General features: G+C 43.8%; 1 protein-coding gene across 22 annotated transcripts in view; it reads left to right on the top strand.

Moving 5' to 3' along the window:
* The window catches only part of FRMD4A (FERM domain containing 4A), a 531,042-nt gene extending 520,707 nt beyond the window's left edge, over positions 1-10,335 (top strand). For 19 of the 22 annotated variants that reach the window (XM_063669580.1, XM_063669588.1, XM_063669573.1 and 16 more), the window contains one exon: positions 7,014-10,335. In XM_063669580.1, coding sequence (XP_063525650.1) covers positions 7,014-7,116 — 103 coding nt within the window. In that variant the 3' untranslated portion in view covers positions 7,117-10,335. Of the gene's footprint in view, positions 1-2,092; positions 2,165-7,013 lie in introns of all 22 variants that reach the window. The other 3 variants (XM_063669577.1, XM_063669581.1, XM_063669572.1) reach the window with 1 other exon arrangement.
* Positions 10,336-20,035: the final 9,700 nt, after the last annotated feature.

The raw sequence follows: 20,035 nt of genomic DNA, 5'->3' as shown, positions 1-20,035 counted from the left end.
TGTCAGGGGCAGAAAGAGAGCTGATGAAGACAGCAAATACACTGGGGCAGGTGAAACAGCCAGTGTCTTAGGATGTCTCAGGGTGCAAGAAAAAAGGCTGTGTCCTGGCCAAGCACTTGCTCTTTATCAACACACGAAAGAGATCAGGTGCCCTGAAGCCTTCAGCGGAAGCTGCACACAACAAAATTAATGAAACCGAAAGGCAGCTCCTTTGATAGCTTGACATGTTTGCATACAGCATTATCATCTTGGGGCCAGTGAGGCTGTTCTGACCTACTGGAGGGTCTGGCAGACACAGGTAACCCGCCTGGCCCTACAGCACCTGCCTCTTCTGTTGCCCCTGAGACATCATCTCTAAGTAGATGTTAGGTTCTGTCAACATCTGTTGGTTAGGGGAGTAAGGAGGCCCCTTCCTCGGTTTGTCTGGTTCCTGGTTTGGTGGAACATCAGGGGGATGTCTGGGAAAACCTGACAACTGGATGTGAGTTGAATCATGAGAAAAGCACAATTCCAGAATTGGCTCTATTGCCTGCCTTTCAGGCTCTCATACTTGGCTGCTTTTTTTTTTTTTTTGAGACGGAGTCTCACTCTGTTGCCCAGACTGCAGTGGTGCGATACCAGATCAATGCAACCTCCACGGTTCAAGTGATTCTCCTACCTCAGCCTTCCTAGCAGCCGGGATTACTAGTGTGCATCACCACACCTGGCTAATTTCTAGTAGAGACAGGGTTTCACCACGTTGGCCAGGCCGGTCTCAAACTCCTGACCTCAGGTGATCTGCCCACCTCAGCTTCCCAAAGTGCTGGGATTACCGGCACCTGGCCGGCATTTTTGTTCCTGCAGGTTTATCTGTGGTCATTTTTTTACACCAGGTTTTCTGGAGCCTTCATTTTTGGCAAGAAAGGGTCCTAACACTTATTGAGTGCTTGCTGTGTACTCAAAGGCTGCGAGCAGCTTCTAACACACATGAGCTCATATAATCCTCATCATCCCCTTGCAAGGGAAATACCCAGATGTTTTAGTTTCATAGATGAGGCTCAGAGGAACTAAGTGCCTGGCCCAAAGTCTGACAGCTGGAATTCCAGCTCTGCCCTCTGTGACCCCCAAACCCTGTCTTTTCCCACTATACCGGGAGTTAAGTGTGGTCCCAAAGCCAGCAGCACGAGTGAGCCTCACCTGGGATCTTGTCAGAAATGCAAATTCTCGGGCTCACCTGTAACATAAAAAAAATCCAAAACTCTGGGGGTGGAGTCCAGCAGGCTGCATTCTGATAAGCCCTCCAGGTGATGCTGACCCACACTCAAGTTTGACAATCACTGAACGATCCCCTGCTGCCTCTGATTCCTTTTAAAATAAGAGAAACTGGAGCCCCAACTCGGTGTTCCTGTGTCTGCTCCTACTTCTTGGGCTGTCTGTCGGACAGTAGCTGCTCCTCTGTCCTTTAGATCATTAACAGTCACCTGCCCACACCCCAGCTCTCACCTGTTTGGCCAGGCAGCCTCTGCAAGGTTTAGGGTCTAAGAGTCTCACTAAGATTAACTCATAAAAGAATGACACATCTTTCATATATATAATACATACCTCCAGTGACTAAACAAACTTCAGATTGCAAGATCCCTCTCTAGATCTTCCAACTTTTCTGAATCATGCCCAGTCTCACCAGATCCAAATATATGATTGTATTATTTGACTGGCAACAGGCTCTGAAATGTACAAGCCCTCCTCAGGATCCTATGCACTTAAGATGGTCTTGAAACTTGCCTATTTCACCATCTACAACTAGTGAGGACTCAAGACAAATTTGAAACAAAACAGCTATTTTGGTTCTTGGCATAAACTGTTTGCTATGATGTGATACGAAATGAGGCCATGGGTAAAAGAGGGCCCGTCCCTCCTAACAAACTAGGTATTTTGACTCAATTACGGGGACTGAAAGTACTGCATGACTTGTATGATCTGTTGCTAACTCGGGTGTCTAATCAGCGGGCCTTTCGGATATATTAATAAGCTACTAATCGTGTCTGTGTCTGTGTCAGTGTCTCTCTGTAACATGACCTCTCTTCTCTTCCTCCTCCTGCTTTCCTTTGTTCAGAGAAGCAACAGAAAACTCACCCATTCTGGATGGGTCTGAGTCTCCACCTCACCAAAGTACTGATGAATAGAGGTACCGTAAGGGGAGTTTTGTTCCTACTGCCCATGAGTCTGTGGTCCCGCATGTGTTGCTTTTCTCCATGTCACCATTTCCATCTGAATGCTGTATTTATGCCTTATTTCTAGATACATGGGGAACTATGTTTTTACATGGAGGTTCTTACATCAAAGGTTCGATATTCCTAACACTGCTTCCCAGAAAAGACCCCCAGAGTATGTTTTGTTTTGAGACAGTCTTGTTCTGTTGCCCAGGCTGGAGTGCAGTGGCATGATCTCGGCTCACTGCAACCTCTGCCTCCCAGGTTCAAGCCATTCTCCTGCCTCCCTAGTAGCTACAGGTGCATGCGTGGCTAATTTTTGTATTTTTAGTAGACACGGGGTTTTGCCATGTTGGCCAGGATAGTCTGGAACTCCTGACGTTAAGTGATCTGTGCGCCTGGCCCCAAAGTATATTTTAGACTCACCATGTTCTATCTACATTCAAATATTTGTAGACATTTTACTGTTAGTAATCAGTGTCCCTGAAAAGAACAGCATCACTGCAATGTAAGTTTCAACGCACCAAGGGCCGACTGAGTGGATCCAGAAGCACCCCCAGCATTCTTGATTAACAGCTGTGCTGAGTACCAAAGGCTATGAGCACTGCTTTTCCAAATGTCCATAAGCCAACATTTTTATCGCTACCACCATCACCTGGGAGCTCGTTAGAAAGCTAGTCTCCCGGGCACCACCCTGGCCTACTGAACCTAATGTGCATTAAACAAGATTCCTGAGTGAATAACATGCACGTCGAAATCTGCAAAGCACAGGGGCAGAAAACAGTACCACCTGGTCTGGTTCCTAGCCCCAGGACCCTTACAGTCTAACTGGGACACAAGGCATTGAAATCAAATTGTTGCCTATCAGAAGATATACGAGGAGCATGAGAAACTGCTACACTTATGTATTAAGTGCTCTAAGACTTAGAAACAAAATGCTGAGTGAGAGGTTTCAGAAATGAGGGGGTCACTTTCGAGTTCACAGAGATGTTATGTGAGCCTGGCTCAGAAGCCTGCCGTGGGAGGAGGGGGCTTAGACAGGTGGAGACAGAGACCATCCCAAGTGCAAAAACATGGATGCACAGATAAGGGTGAGGGGTGGTTAACAGTAGAGTCTTGTTTCCTGTAGAGAAAAAACTGGGCTTTTGAAAAGTAAGTAAGTTAGGACAATATTGCAAAGTTGACAGATGGGGAATCAGGGGACAGGGACTTAGGCTTTGGAAGGAAGGTTAACCCGCTCCCCCAGCCCCAGTGCCAGGATGATGTCATGAGAGCAGTATTTTTGAAGTAGGAAGAATGGCCTTTTTCTCCCCCAGTATGGGAGGGCGATCATCTGCTAAAGGTGATGGAGGTAGGGATGACAGCCAGAAGTAGAATTAACCAGGTTTGAAAGAGCTGCTGTGGAAATGTAGGCACTGCTTGAAATACCTACATACATACACGTCTTCATGCTCATGCACACATGTGCACATGCAGGGACACACATACATTATACTGAGCAACAGCACCTTCCCAGACCAGGTAAGACAGGATGCCTCTAGAGGGCCTCGTCCCCTATCCTCTGGCCTTGTGACCAACTGCAGGACTATTCAACAACCCCACTATGTGCCACCAGTTGGTTTTGTAAGTTATACGTTTAAAAAAATAATTCAGTTTGAAATTCCTCCCTCCCAGCAGCCCCACCTCCCTAAGCCAAGCAGTTATAAACCACAAAATCCTGTGAGATGTGGGTGAATTTGCCATCTGTCTGGTATCAGAGGGCCCCGCCTTAGCCAGTACCCTTTGCAGGCCACACCTCTCTGAGCATAGCCCCGGGAAAGGGCATTCTTGCGGTGGAAAGCCCCCACAGATTCTGAAGTCACCACTTCTGTGACCCAGACTGCCCAGGACTAAGCTGCTCTCCTGGATCACAGTTGAGAGAGCACACCTAGATCTTCATCCTGCCCCAGCTCAACACCTAGATCTTCATCCTGCCCCAGCTCATGTTCCAGTGAATGACTGACTTAGGTTTTCACTAGGGCAACTATTTAGTGGCCCCATTTGTATTATTTGTGAAGAATGAATGCTTCCTAAGGGTCTCTTTTGTTAATACCGTAAAATTGAATTTGTACTGAAAGGCAAAGACTTAACTGAGCAGCCAGAACAAGGGTCTCTTCCCCAAACTTGAGAATAAGAGATCAATACATGAAGCAACATTTATAGCTTTAAAAATACCTTATGTACTTCAATAACTATGGCGAAACACTAAGAAAGATTCTGTATAAAACATCGCAAGTTTGGAAAAATACATCTTTACATCTTCTCCTCCAGCTTCATTTTCTCAGAGGCAGGAGCAGGCCAGTGGTTTCCATACTGCGGCCCCTCTAGGAGCCACCTGAGAACCAAACCACCCATCCAGCATCTCCCACCCCATCATCCAGATCCCGATGCCCTCTCATATGTGGGTTCTGTGACCCAGAAGCCTCCATGATGAACCACAGGAGAACACCACCGGCCAGCCAACAGTTAGGCTCTTCACATACCAAATAAACCACCCCAGGAACCCTTAACCTCATCCACTGCCTTACCCAAACATCACTGCTTTACCCAAACATCACTGCTTTGAACTCAGTGGTCTTTCTTGAGCCTTTATGATCAACACACAGTGGACTTTTAGTCCTTCTGAAGCAGATTATATTGTCACAATTATGACTCAACTTTAATAGTTTCAACCAGAAACTGTTTAGTATCCAACATACAAGAGAGTCAACTACATTTCATAATATTAGCCCATTTAAGAGTATTTTTCAAAGTGTGTTCTGTGGATGTTAATAGGTGATACTGTTCCAGAAGTTCTGTGGCAAACAGTAATCCAGGACTTCTCAGAACCTTTAATATATGTGTCATATACATTTACATTTCAGGCTTCTGAAAGGCAGAATCCTCAAATTTATCCACAGAAAGCAACTCACAGGACTACTTTGGGAAACACTGGCTAAGTTGTTCCAAAGATCTCATGAAGCCCCTTAGGGAAGTTTTGTCCCAAACAGACCCAGATCATGTTTGTGTTGGACACAAAAATTTCATCAACAGTTTAAGAAACTACTTACATGTGCCAGTATTCGTTAGTTACATATGAAAAACTCAGTTCAACAAGCGTAAGCAAACAAGAGCGTGTACCGGCTGATGTCACTGGAGCCCGGGCTGGCTGGGTCTCCTTCCAGCTCTAGCTCTGCTTCCTCCTCCTGTTAACGTCGTTCTCAAGAGGGAATAACATCCTTGTGGTTTCAAAGCTGGTCAGGCACGTGGCCATCTTTGAACCAGGGATTTTGATTGGGGGACTCTCACTGGCCCGGCCCCGTTGGGTTCCTTGTCCCCTGGCCCCCACAGGAGTGAGGATGGCGCCATGGTGGAGAGCACCACCAGGACCACGTGGAGTTAGGGAGAGACTGTCCCCCTAGGAAAAACACAGGACCCCTGGAAGGCCCAACCACCTCTCCCCTTAGAAGTTTTTCAGTCAGGCACAATTTCAAAAGTCAGCTTAGGGTGGAGAGAAAGTTTGCAGGACAGGTGTCCTAGAAACATCCACATACCACCTACATATAGTAATACCCATGGCCAGTGTCATAATCAAGAGCCTTTTCTTACTTTGCTTCTGAAGCTGGTTTATTTCTGGTGCTCCAAACACAGGACTCTCATTAAAATCCACCAGTATGTGCACAGATGCCTTGGCATTTTCCAGCTTTCATGGATTTTAAGGCCAGATGAGAAACATTTACAACATCCAGTTGTTCCTAGAGAGGTTAGCAAATGAAATAGAAAGCTGGGGATGACTGATGATTCTCGGTCGTGAAGCTGTGTTTGGTACTGAAATGCTCCTAAAACTCACCAGCTCTGAACTACGTTGGGTTAGGGTCCCTTCCTGTCACCCATTCCCTCACCACTCCCCATGGGGAGATCAGTTGCAGGAGAGGAATTCAAAGGGCTCATTCAGGATCATTGGAGAGAGGCTGTTTCTCCAAATCATGATCCCTAGTAATGACTATTGGCTTCCACATATCTATGATTGCTTCTTAAGATTTAAGAATTACTTCTACCCAACCTAAATGGTGATACCTACTTAAAATACTTAAAAAAAAAAAAAAAAAGCCTTTTATTTTCTTCTATAGACTTTCCTGTGTATTTTAAATGAACACACTTTTATAATCACAAAAACAATGCATGTTATTTAGAATAAAGCGAAGTCACCATTGATTTTTTTTTAAACTTTTAAAACACAATGCAAAATACCACCACAGTTTCACTACAGGGAAAACTCACATTTTGAATGTTCTTCCAGGACAGAATAAAAATTTCCTAGTGACATCTGGTTAGCCCTGGGGTCTCACGGAGGACAACCCGGGCAGCTGTCGTGTGGGAAAAGTCCCCTGAGGAAAGCCCAGAGGTTCTGGCTTTGGCTGCATCTGAGAATCACGTGGTGGGGAGCTTTGACAGTTCTCAGCGCTCAAACACAACCCAAACCAATTGGGCCCAGGCATGAGTATTTCTGAGAGTTCCCAGGTGCTCCCCGGATGCAGCCATGCTGAAGAACCACCTCACTGAGTACATTACCTTCCATTCTCCTCCTTCACAAATGCTCTAGGTTTCAGGCGGCCCCTTTGTGTGGATTCTGGGGGCCTTCTGTACACACAGCACCGTTGAGGGTCTCAGGCCTCACTGCTCTGAACAGGAAAGACTCGTGATTAGCACAGGGCCCTGTCAAGGTGAACACATCCTTCTCAGTGCAGGCCTGGCTGAGCCCGTCCTCCTCCACTAACTCTCTCATCTTTCTTGGGCCTCCCACAGGAGCTACAATGATAGCTGTTTCCTGGATTCCTCCCTCTATCCAGAACTAGCTGATGTCCAGTGGTACGGGCAGGGAAAAGCCAAGCCCGGGACCCTCGTGTGAGCCAGCCCGGCCTAATCTGACCGCCTCAACGCCATTCTGAGATCACCTCACTGCCTCTCATTTGCCTTACCCAGACGCACCGTCACCCTGCACCAGCTTCGGCCCTCAGCACTTTTTTTCTCCTGTCTCCGCATTCCCTCCCCCTTGAAAACCTGACTGAGGAGACATTCTGGAAGGTTCCGGTCCCACTGTGTGTCCCCTGGCGCTCTTGCCCATAGAGAGCCAGACACCAATCCTCAATGGCACCTTGGTGGCTTCCCTCTGCCATGACAGCCCCTAGGCCAGGAACCATCGGGGGGCCAGCCGGCATCCAATTCCTGCCGATAAGTAGCCTTGGGAGAGAACGGGAAAGGGGACTTGAGTTACAGGGTGACCCAGAAAGACGATTCAGCTGTGTCCAGCCTGCCACCCATACGTAGGCCAACCAAGCACTTCATGAAGAGGAGGCCTCGTGGTATATTCAGTTTACACCTGAAATATTCCTTGATGGGACAGCTTGTGGGAGTGGCTATGGGGGAAGGGGAGGATGAGAAAGGAAGCTCTCGACACCAGAAATGCATCGGAGGACCACAATCAGTTCTATGCTGCCAAAGATTAAAAATAAATAACATAAAAATTAAGAGGGGCCAAGAGGAAGACATTCTTTCTGCAAGGAAATTTCTTTTAAATTCTGAACTGCTACTACACACAAGTGAAAGTCAACCCTCTGTAAACTGGTGTCCTCTCCCTAGCCCTCTCCCTTACTGCCCACTTCTCTCTCCGTAGAGAGCCTGAAAAACTGCCCCAATGCCACGGTAAAGGCGAGGAAGTCTTGGCTGGCGCTGCTGACTCACAGTCGCCATCCATCTGAACACAAAGGGAGAGAGACCTGTGGGAGTCATAGTGGGTACTGTTAGCCTCGGTCCATGCAGGGGGTTCAGCCAAGCCCAAGACTCAAAGCTGCTTTCCTTTCAGGATTTGTAGTAACATAAGGTGATAATGGCCAAAAGTGGTTCTCTCTCATTAAAACAACCAGTAAAAGCGTATCCTATTTTTTTGCACAAGGTGTTTCATTTTCTTTTTTATGGGAAACCAAGGGAAAAGCACATTGCGATCCATCCAGTGTTTAACTGTCGTGGCTCATTTTCTGTTCGTTAGCACTTGTGTGACAAAAGAGCTCAGATCCGACTTCTCCTATGTGTCACTTATTCCAAGAACCCAACTATGCCCTTAGGTAGAAAGATTTGACTCATGTGTCTACTAGCCAACAGGCAGAGCAGCGTTGAAAAAAATATCAGCTCCCAAAGGGCCCATGTGTCTACATCATCAGTTACTGTCATGCACCACATTTGTGTGCAGATACCAAAAGAGGAGGAAAGAAGAAAAAAATTAATGTGTGGGAGCTGCACGTTTACATGTGTTTTGAGCTATGCTTCAAACACAACTGGAAAGCCATCAATCTTCAAAGGCCTCAAAAATACTTTTATAGTAACAAGTGCACAACTTTAGTTGGGTTATTCAAGATGGCACAAAAGGGTTTCCGCAGAGGTGGTATGCTGTGCTTTTGGCGCAAGTGGTGGGGGGATGGGGGTGGGGGTGGAATTTTTGTCTCACTCTAATGACTTCCTATTGGAAAGGCATTGACAGCCAGGGCCAGGAGCCAGGGTGGGGTAGTTTTGTGGGAAAGCAGAACTGAAGTTAGCTTAAGCATAAAAAGAAAGATAAATCTTCGCTTTTCATGTATGTGGAATCCAAGAATAACCATAGGCTCTACCAGACCAGGAGGGTAAGGATGGACACTAAAACGAAACAAATACCAAGGTATTCCTTCTGCTGCAGCCTGGAGACCACCGAGAGTCGAGCTGGGGCACACACACCTGGCCAGGACCCGGCAGGGACAAGACGGGCCGTGGCCTCCTCCACCAAGTCTCTCTAGACAGTTCAGGGCCTGCTTTCCCCAGCTCCATGCATGGCTGGACTGGTGATTCCCGGGTGCAGAAGGGATTCATATTCCCAGAATGCTTTAAGTGTACACCTGCAGGATAAAGAGAAACTGGTTATATTATTAAATGATTCTAGGGATTCATTGGGGGATATTTTTGTTGCTTTTACTTTCATGGTTAGAGCTACAAACAACAGTGACTTTTTTTTTTCTCCCTTCCCCATTCAGAAACATTATACATTGGGCCATTTTTCTTTCTCCCAAAGAAGATTCATGAATAGTCAGACTGAACTGTGTGTAACAGGAAAAGTCAAAAGGAAAAAAGGAAGCTGATGAGGTTACATGGTTACAGGTTCTACACCATGCAGAGTAGCTTGAAATCTAGTCTGGAGAAAACTGGATCAAGATTCTAGCCCACTTGAATTGCAAGGAATGAGAGGCAAAAATTCTAAAGATTTGGGTTATATTTTCAACTTGGGGGACAGAGAGAAATGGAGTGAGAGCAGGAATTACAGTTCCAGCAAACATCATGATAGTCTGGTAGTCAAGACAGAGATTAAGTAAAACAGGTTTTACTGTTTAGCTGAGTTCAGTTAATACTAAATGTACATAAAACATTAGTCCTTTGAGACTGACATAATTAATGATCAGTGTGGTGGAAAATGATGTAGTTATTGTACACAAGCACTTGCAAACTCTATCCCTATTTCTTTAAAACAAAATAAGGTGAAATACGAAGTCCCTGGTCTGATATAAAGCCCCTACTGGATTCTCCAGATGCGTAAAAGAAATTGCCTGTTTCAGCCAGAAGACTGGTGAAAACACATACATCAGACTATGTTGTGAGCCAGGTTGATTTTTTATTTTATTATATGCAGGTGAGTGTTGAAACTGTTAAAATTCCAATTTGTTTTCATTCAGTATTAGTTTAGTTCTAAATATAGCAAACCCCATCCAGGTGCTATCAGATGACCAGTTACTGCTTAGTTAACTAGGTGTAAAGTTTTACATATACATTAATGTCAATAGTTTATTACAAGTTGTGTAAAATGGACTCTAGTTTAATAATGGGGGAAAAAAGATTAGGTTGCTCCTGAAACTGACTGTAGAGCATGTAAAATGATTTTACTGGATTCTGTTCAACTGTAATCAATGAAAAAAATGTACGTTGTAGACAAAGTTGCAGAATTAAAAAAAGAAATCTGCTTTTAATTTATTCCTTTTGTATTAAGAATTTGTATAGTACCTTTACATTTTGCAAAACAGTGTTGTCAACACTTATTAAAGCATTTTCAAAATGAAAAGATCCCAGCTGCCTCCTGGAGATTTTGTTCCTTTGTCAGCGATAAATGCTTGCATGTGCTCTGGGAATCTGTAATTCAGGTGCTTGTGTCCTCAGTGGGCTCCTTTATTAAAGTCAATCTGTAGATGGTATTTTTATGGGCTTGCTAGATGATACAGAAAAGCCTGGTTTGTTCAGCAGAGGTGAATTCCCTCTTATTCTAGTTTCCTTTTGTTAACCGTGCAAGATAATATTGTCTAAATTATGTATTCCTCCTACTACAAAAAAGGACTTGAGATTGGAGGTCAGTCTTTATGAGGATACTATCTCAGCCTTTGCATCACTATTCACTGCAAATGGCTCCCTGTGTGTAACATGTGCCAGCATGTGTACTGTCCCTGCAAGACAGCCCACGGCAGGAGCAATGAAGGAAGCTAGGCTTTGAGGGACCGTCTTTAGTCTGTCCATGTTGTGCCTCGTTCCATGTAGGATGCAGAGGGTCATTCACATAGGCTGCTCAGGCTCTCTGTGACTACCATGAATCTTCTGTGCTCAAACTGCAGCTCAAACCCTGCCACTGACTCTAAATCTCATCACGAGAGCCAAGTGCCTACGGGGACTGCAAGTACAAAGAGTCCCTGACTTACGGATGAAATGGTGACTGGCTGACTTGAGTAGTGACTGCTGCAATCGAATCCCCGGCCCCCTAACTTAATAGGCATCTCCTCCTAGCAAAACTGGAAGTCTGGCTTCCAATAGCATCCCTGGATGAAAAGCTCCTGGATGGGAAGCCTTGCAGAAGCCTTGGCCACTAGAATGGCCAAGCAGAGCGTCAACTAGCAACAGTTGATGCTGCCAAAAAGGAAAACAATCCACTGAGAATCACATCTGGAAGTGAGCCCATCGAGAGAGTGTTCTCTACTTCCTACACCCTAAAAACTGCCCGTGGGCAAGCCTAAAGCCTCCTCTCCTTGGGGAAGCAACCAGGCCATCTCAAAATCATCTACACTTGAAAAAAGAGAAAGGGCCCTCATGTAAGTCTTTTACATGTAAATATGTCACAGCTTAGGAAATTAGCCTATTATCTTCTCATTAAGCTCTACCACATGAAAGCAACTGGTAGACAGGGAGATCCTCTTCCCATTTCTTTCCCACTGCTTCCTACTTTTCACCTCTTCATCTATCAGTTTATCTATCTACCCTTTCATTGTGCCAAAAAAGGTGATTCCAAACAGTTAATTATTAGAGAACACAAAGTGAACACCCCACTCCTGGTAGAAAGTATTACAAACAGCCAGCTCTTTATTTTCCCAGAATACCATTTCAAAAAGGCTCTATGTAAAACTCTCTAAAAAGAGGAATGTGAAGTCACCACTGATGAGGGCCAGCAGGCAGACAATGGGTCTCCAACAAAGTCATTTCATTGCACATTTGGTGCAGAGTTCCAGTTCCTAAAAGCTTACTCTCACGGACGAGACAAACAGGCACACAACCACATATATGGGGAAAGGAGGACACTAGCATTAAACAGGAGGAAGAGATTAAAATTATTCCCAAGGATAAGAGATCAACAGGGCATCTCTCATTGGTTATCTGACTTGAGTGGTCAGAGATGGCAGAGACAAAGTAGAAGAGCTGCAGAGGTATAACCTTTATGCCTTGCACAAAGTCATGCTCCCAGCAAAGTCGATACATACTCCAGCAAAGCTGAAGAACCTGCACTGCATTCAGAAGAATAAAACGGTGTGGAGGGTAATTTCAAGAGCCCATAGGATTATAATGGCACCAAGATTGATTTTTTAAATCAGAAATCCATTTCTATCTTCATAAATTTTTATCCCCACAAGCTAATTGTTTTCTCCTTCATTTATCCATTTTCTCTTAAACCCACTCCAATTATGCTTTCACCCCTCCCCACTCTACTAAACCCACTCTTGCCAAGGTCAACGATGACTCCCTGCAATGCCAAATCCAATGGTTAATTCTCTGTTCTCATCTAATATCACTGGCCAGCAACACTTTTTGGAGTGTGAAGAAGTGGGACACTTCATTGAAACACTTTCTTCACCGGGATGTCAGGATGCCACATGGTCCTGGTTTTCCACCTGGTATCATAGCCCCGGGCTCTCCTTTTCAATCTCCTTGGTAGTTTTTCTACCCTGGCTTCTTGGCATTGGTGTCCCCCGGCTCAGTCCTTAGACTCCTTCCCTTTATTATTGACAATTATTCCCTAAAGTTCCCATCTACTCTCATGGCTTTAAATGCCATCTTTATGCTGATGACACCTATATTTATCCTTATATCCTAGACCTCCTCTCTACAAGTTGTACATCCCACTGCCTACACAATATCCCCACGTGGATGTCTAATGTGCTAACATGTCCTGAACTAAACTCCTGACTGTCCCCTCCAAACCTCACCAATGAATGGCCCTCCCCAGCTCAGTTACAGGCAACTCCAGGCCTTCCAGTGTTCAAGCCAAAAATCTTGGAATCATCCAAGCTTTCTTTTTCATCAGCTTTCCTTTCCTCACACCTCACATCTGCACAAACAAAACAGATGCAAATTCCCTGCCCTTATAAGACTTAATTACACTGGAAGTAGAGGGGGCCAATAGAAAGTAAATTAGATAACATAATAGATAAGAAAGCAGGATAGTGGAAGATTCAGCCTATGACAGAAGGAGGAACAGCTTTTTCTCCAAATCAAGTAAGCCAAGATGCTGGTAGGTTTGGAGATAGAAAGAGGCCTTAAGATTGCCTCCATATGCAAGCTGTATGAGAAGGGTAGGTTAGGCCACCCTCCAAGTGAGATAAAAAGGAGGCAGCAGGGTAGGATCAGGATAGAGCAGAGGCATCAGGAGAGTTATGGCAGGGAGGGTCCAGCTGACATCGGATGCTTAGATTGTGAATTTCCTCCAGGGAAGCTACTATCATGTCAGAGCATGGGAGGAGAGAGGTTGGAATGACTCTGGCTTGGGTGTTGTCAGCGGGTGTGGCAGGACAACAAAAGCATGTGAGAGTAAAAGGGACTGGAAGGTGACTGAAATGATGGTAATGGGATCCAGACTGACTAAAAAGAAAAGGGAAGATGAGAAGGTGCTATTAAGTAGGAGAAAACAGACTGATTGGACATAGGTCTTGAGGAGACTGAGGAACAGCAGGGTGGGAATGATGGAGGGAACAAAGCAAGGTCTTCATGACCAGGGTGTAGGTAAAACATCAGTTTCCCCTAATCTTGCAGCTATCCCCATGGGGGTGAATCACATCATCTAGGGAGGGTTCCCTATGTTGTACGGAGGAAAGCTAGTGAAAAATCCACCTGAGCTTGGGATTGCGTAGAAGAGGACCTGGGTCTCATGGCTCTTTTCCAGGAGCTGAAAACCTGGTTGCCTATTATATCTCGGACCAACACCACGGCAATTATTCTAAGAGAGATGATTGAACAAACAACTGTCAACCAGACAGTGAAGAGGTGGGAGGCAAAAAGGGGACTCTCAGGTATCACAGAGATAACCGCAGTAGGAAGCCACCACGCTTAGGGCTGGGAACCAGAGGCAAGGCTGGGATCATTAAAATGTGGAAGCTTTTCCAGGAGCTGGGAGTGAAACCTCTCAGGGGTGGACACCACTCTCCTGGTACTGGCACCTCAGAAATGTGGGGACTCCACAGAGCTCGGATTCAAACCTCTGAAGAGGGGGCACCGACTGATGGTGTGGTGATCTTTGAGTGGAGAGATGAAGCTAGTTCTACAAGTGTGGAAAACCGCACCCTGGAACCCACTATTCCTTCAGGAGTGAACAGCCACTGCTCAGCTCCCGGAAAACCACGGCTGTGCCATCGTTGTCAGAAACAGAAAGCAAATAGATAGGGGGAGCTCCCTTCTTCCCGCCTCCAGGTTCCAGTCTCTCGTGTCCAATCCTGGTATACCATAACAAAAAGCTCTCCAGCAAAGGAAAGATGTGGTTTGCAGAGTCTCATGACAAAGCAGAGTATGAGGATGTGTCTGGAGCTGAGACAACAGCCTCACAACCAGCACCCCTACTGACCAGAAATTGGGCCTTTATCCTGAGTTATGGCTAGAAATTCCTAATCAAAGGATGAACTAACAGGTTCTAAAATCTCAAAGAGACCTCTAAAATCTACGCTATAATATTTAAGACAAACTAATTTTTAGCTTTTTAATTTTTAAAAAACTCTATAAAGGACAAAAACACAAGCACATTTTTTTTTTGGCCCATGTTAACGTAACGTGAGTTGCCATCTCAGACGGAACTGTAGTAATAACAAGTCAAAGCATATCAAGCTGCTTTTCCCAAAATGATGAAACCACAATCATGTATTTTCTCACGTATCTTTCACATCTATAACAGATACTCAGAACAGAGTTTAATTCTCTCAAAGTCTCTTCTTACTCTGATGGAGATTTGGAGAGAACACAAGAGGAATCAGAGCTAAATGCGTTTGTCCAATAAATCGAGTGATTCAGAATCTTGACGACAGGGCAGAAGAACTCCTTTTGGCATCTGCTCCAGTAACTGGTTGTCCTTGAGGTGCTTTTAACATCAGTTCCATCTGTGGCTTTTCTGTAACTGAAATCACAATGTACCAACATCCACAGAACCACTTCAAGTAAATGCTCTCACACCTATTTTATCTTAGGAGGATGTGGCAAAGTCCGATTTTATTCCAGTCGAAATGAACAAAGACCTCAGCACCATGGCACACTTGCCACAAGTCACTTGATGATTTTGAAGGTCAAGAAGTTTGAGTAATGCATATATTGCTTGAGGACTGAGTTCAGCAGAATATAATGGAAACCCAACTCACCCAATACTGTTCTCATATAACATGAGGCCCAGAGGAAGGCAGCTGTGATGGTTAATTTTGTGTCAACTTCACTGGGGAAGATGGTACCCAAATATTTGGTTAAACATCATTCCAAACGTATCTGTGAGGGTGTTTTTGGATGAGATTAACATTTGAATTGGTAGACCGAGTAAACACATGGCCCTTCTCAGTGCATATGGGCATCATTCAATCCACTGGTGGCCTGAATAGATCAAAAAGATGGGGTAAAGGAGAATTAGCTCTCTCTACGCTCCAGTCTACCTGCAGACTGGAATTACACCATCAGCTCTCCTGGTTCTCAGGCCTTTGGATTCAGACGGGAGCTACACCACCAGCTTTCCTGGGTCTCCAGCTTGCAGGGTACAGATCACTGGACTTAGCCTCCATAACTATATCAACCAATTCCTTATAATAAATCTCTCTCCCTCCCCTGCAACAACTTTCTCTTTCTCCCTATCTATCTCCTATCTCTTCTGTTTTTCTGTAGAACCTTAAAAGAGCAGTTCATGTTTTATACAAAATGATTTCATGATGCCATAAAAAAAAAGAAAAGCCAAGCTTTATCTTCTGCTCTGCCACCTTTAGCACATCTTCATTGTCAAGATTGCAGGATGGCCACCAAGCATCTACGCATCATGATCACAGGCAAAGGACAAAATATGTATGTCAGCTAAGTCTGTCTCTTAGTAAAGCAACAGGTTTCCAGGAAGTCCCACTCACCCACAGACTTCTATCCGTATCTTCCTGGCAGGACCATGTCACATGACCAACCCTAACTGCAAAAGGTCCTGGGAGGACAAGTTGTTTTAACTGTGCATATGACAGTTCTAAACAAATTAGGGCTCTGTTAGTAGAGAAGGAGAGAGAATGAACACTGGGTAAGTAACTAGTAGTGTTTACACCACACATATATGGCACATGAACTTGCACATCAAAAGAAGCAAAACAAAAACAGCCATATCTCAAATGAAATAATCCAATATGACAGTTAACAAAAAAGTGCAAACATTCACATAATTTCCTCTTCTCACAAATCTTACACTCTTAAACATGCCACTATGACGACATCATTAAACAAGAGGAAGAATTGTTATTTAAGCTTGACATATGATTTGACTTTTATAAAATCTATTGGGCAAAGATAGTTGGCAAAGGTTATGTCAATATCGGAGTCAGTCATAAGATTATTTCTCCAATGCATAAAAAGTAACCTGGCACAAAGGGTGGCCACCAAGTGGGAGGCTTATTTGCAATACAGACATCTAGCCAGAATACAGAAAGTACTACAAATCAGTGAGAAAAAAGCAGGCAATTCAGTAGGGGAAAAATGAACAAAAGCAAGCATTGAAGAGGAATTTCACAAAAGATAATATCCAAATGGACATTAAACATATGAAAAAAGGTACTCAACTATATTAGTCATTAGAGAAATGCAAATTAAAGCCACAACGTGATACCATTATGACTACCAGAAGCGCTAAAATGAAAATGACAGAGGATATATCAAGTGTGGCAAGGAGGCAGAGTAACTGGAACTCTCAACTCCTGCTGTGGGAGTGTGTAAGCCCTTTGGAAAACTCTTTGAGAGTAACTCTAATAGCCAAGTTTATACATACCCTGTGTCCCAGAAATTTCATACCTTGGTATATATTCTTGTGAATATAAATAGAGAAATTTATATTCACCAAGAAACACATATAAAACATCCATGCAAAAACCAGAAACAACTCACATGTCCATCATCAGTAGAATAAATTGTGAGAAACAGCATCAAGACTGAAAAACCACAACTACACACATTGGGTAGTATCAGTAAGTATCAGAACCCCTAAGCTGAGCCAAAGAAGTCAAGCACATACTGTTTGATTCCATTTATAAACAGGCAAATTGTTAAACACAGGCAAACGGGGTTCTTTTTTGGAATGATGAGAGTGTTCTAAGACTGTGGTGATGGTTGTGTAACTGTGAATATACTGACAACCTTTGTACACTTTAAATGGATACAACTAATGGTATGTGAATTACACGTCGATATTTTTTAAATATTATGATGTTAGAAATTAGGACCATGGCTATGACTAGAAGAGGACTTGAAGAGATTTCTGGGGAGTTAATAACAATTACCTTTTCTGACTGGGGTGCTAGTTACCTTGTTTACTTTGTGAAACATTTACTTTGTGAAAAACCTATCATGATGTGATACTCTAGTAATTTTTCTGTATGTATGTTATACTGCCAATAAGAAAATTTACATTAAAAGAAATGTAATTTAGCACTGAGTCTTAGGAAATAATTTTCAAAGGGCCAAACCACTGTCCTCTCAACAGACACTTGATGCATAACACTAGACTCCTTGCAACTACTCTTGCCCCAAACCTATCTCATACTTAATTAATTTATTACTTACTTTTGAGACAGGGTCTCACTCTGTCACCCAGGCTGGAACGCAGCAGTGTGCTCACTACAGCCTCGACCTCCTGGGCTCACACAATCTTTCCACCTCAACCCAAGTAGCTGGGACTACACGTGCGCGCCACCACACCTGGCTAATTTTTGTATTTTTTGTAGAGATGAGGTCTCACCATGTTGCCCAGGCTGGCCTCAAACTCCTGAGCTCAAGTGATCTGCCCGCCTTGGCTTTGCAGAGTGCTGGCATTACAGGCATGAGCCACCACACCCAGCCAAACCTATCTCGTACTTTAACTGACCTCCCATTTATTTTGTAATACCTTGTTTAATCTTGCTTTATCCAACAATGTGCAACCAGCCCAAGGTGATCAGCTATACATACTGCCAATTTTCTAACAGATGGCTTACAAGTTGCTTTTCTCGGTTCTTCTATGGACGTCTCCTCAGTTTAAACTTAAGAATTACATATTACAGCAGAAGTATTTAGCATTTTGAAGTACTGGAGGTTCTATAATCTGCTAAATTTCACACAAACAATGAGAGCCAAGTGTTATCTCCATATTAAAAAAAATCAAAAAAGAACTATAGTCCTTTTGTCCTAGATTCATCTAACAGGTCATTTCCTTCTTTAATTCTACTGATAATTGCTTTAATCAGTGGTTTTCCAAACAACTCCATTAAAAAGTGGGCAAAGGACATGAACAGACACTTCACAAAAGAAGACATACATGCAGCCAACAAACATAAGAAGCTCAACATCACTGATCATTAGAGAAATGCAAATCAAAACCACAATGAGCTACCATCTCACACCAGTCAGAATGGCTATTATCAAAAAATTTAAAAATAACAGATGCTGGTGAGGTTGCAGAGAAAAAAGGAACGCTTTTATACTATTTGTGGCAGTGTAAATTAGTTCAACCATTGTTGAAGACAGTGTGGCAATTCTTCAAAGACCTAGAGACAGTAATACCATTCAATCCAACAATCCCATTCCTGGGTATATAACCAAAGGAATATAAATCATTCCATTATAAAGACACACGCACATGTATGTTCACTGCAACACAATTCACAATAGCAAAGACATGGAATCAACCCAAATGCCCACCAATGATAGCCTGGATAAAGAAAATGTAGTACATATACACTATGGAATACTACGCAGCCATACAAAGGAATGAGATCATGTCCTCTGCAGGGACACGGATGGAGCTGGAGGCCATTATCCTTATCAAACTAACACAGAAACAGCAAAGCAAATACCACATGTTCTCACTTGTAAGTAGGAGCTGAACAATGAGAACACATGGACACACAGGGGTAACAACACACACTGGGGCCTGTTGGAGGACGGAGGATGGCGGGTGGGAGGAGGGAGAGGATCAGGAAGAACAGCTAGTGGATGCCAGGCTTAATACCTGGGTGATAGGATGATGTGTGCAGCAAACCACCATGACACATGTTCACCTATGCAACAAACCTGCACTCCTGCACATGTACCCCTGAAATTAACATATGTTCACCTATGCAACAAACCTGCACATCCTGCACATGTACCCCTGAAATTAACATAAAAGTTTGAATTTAAAAAAAAAAATCAGTGGTTTTCAAACTGCTGACCACCACACATTAATGAGTTGTCAACCAATTTTGAGGATAACCACCAGCATATTTTTAAAAAGAAACACAGCACATTAGAAAACAAAAGAATGTGCCTTGCACATGGTATGGCCGGTGACTTTGTTTCAGGTAGACGTGCCTGGGTACATGTAATACTGGGTCTTCACGCACTTGTTTTGAGTTGTGGTCCAAACGTTTCAAATTCTACAGCTTTTATACTTCTACTTCCCAGGATGGCCAAACTTAGAAAGGCAGGCACAGACTGCACAGACTGCAACACTCATGGTTCCTAACATCTCCTAAGTCTGAAAGGAAAAGCAGTTGACCGCAAAGGCAATTTAGTTTTGGCAAGTTGTAAAACTGGGAGTTGAGAAAGGCCAGGACAGCGGATTGCAGGAGTGACTCTTGACTGTCCCGGCCTGAAGCTCAGTGAAAGAGTCTGAGATCACCAAAAGGCAGCTCGAAACTTCTCAGCTGCTCTCATTGGTAAAATTATGTGTTAAGCTTGAACACTGTGAGAAAAAGTTGAGGAAGTTGGTGCTTACAGAGAGGGAAGAAAAGACTCAACAGAAGGAAGTGGCCTAGTGAGAGCGACCAGCAGTGGCAACACAAGGATTCATTTAAGCAAGTTGTATAAAGTTTACAATGGGGGAAAAATAAATAATCAATGCTTTCATGATAAATTGTTCTGATCAACGTAAAAATACATTCTTTTTTTAAATGAGCATGTTTCCAATATTCTGAATGGGGTCAGCTCACACCACAGCTGCGTGGCTGGCCACACTGCCCTCCCTAGCTATTCCACACCACCAGAAATTATTTTTAAATTTCAAA

Source organism: Pongo pygmaeus, chromosome 8 (genome assembly GCF_028885625.2).
Source record: "Pongo pygmaeus isolate AG05252 chromosome 8, NHGRI_mPonPyg2-v2.0_pri, whole genome shotgun sequence".
NCBI lineage: Eukaryota > Metazoa > Chordata > Mammalia > Primates > Hominidae > Pongo > Pongo pygmaeus.
Note: the sequence above shows the minus strand (reverse complement) of the source record. Positions and strands in the feature narration are given on the sequence as shown.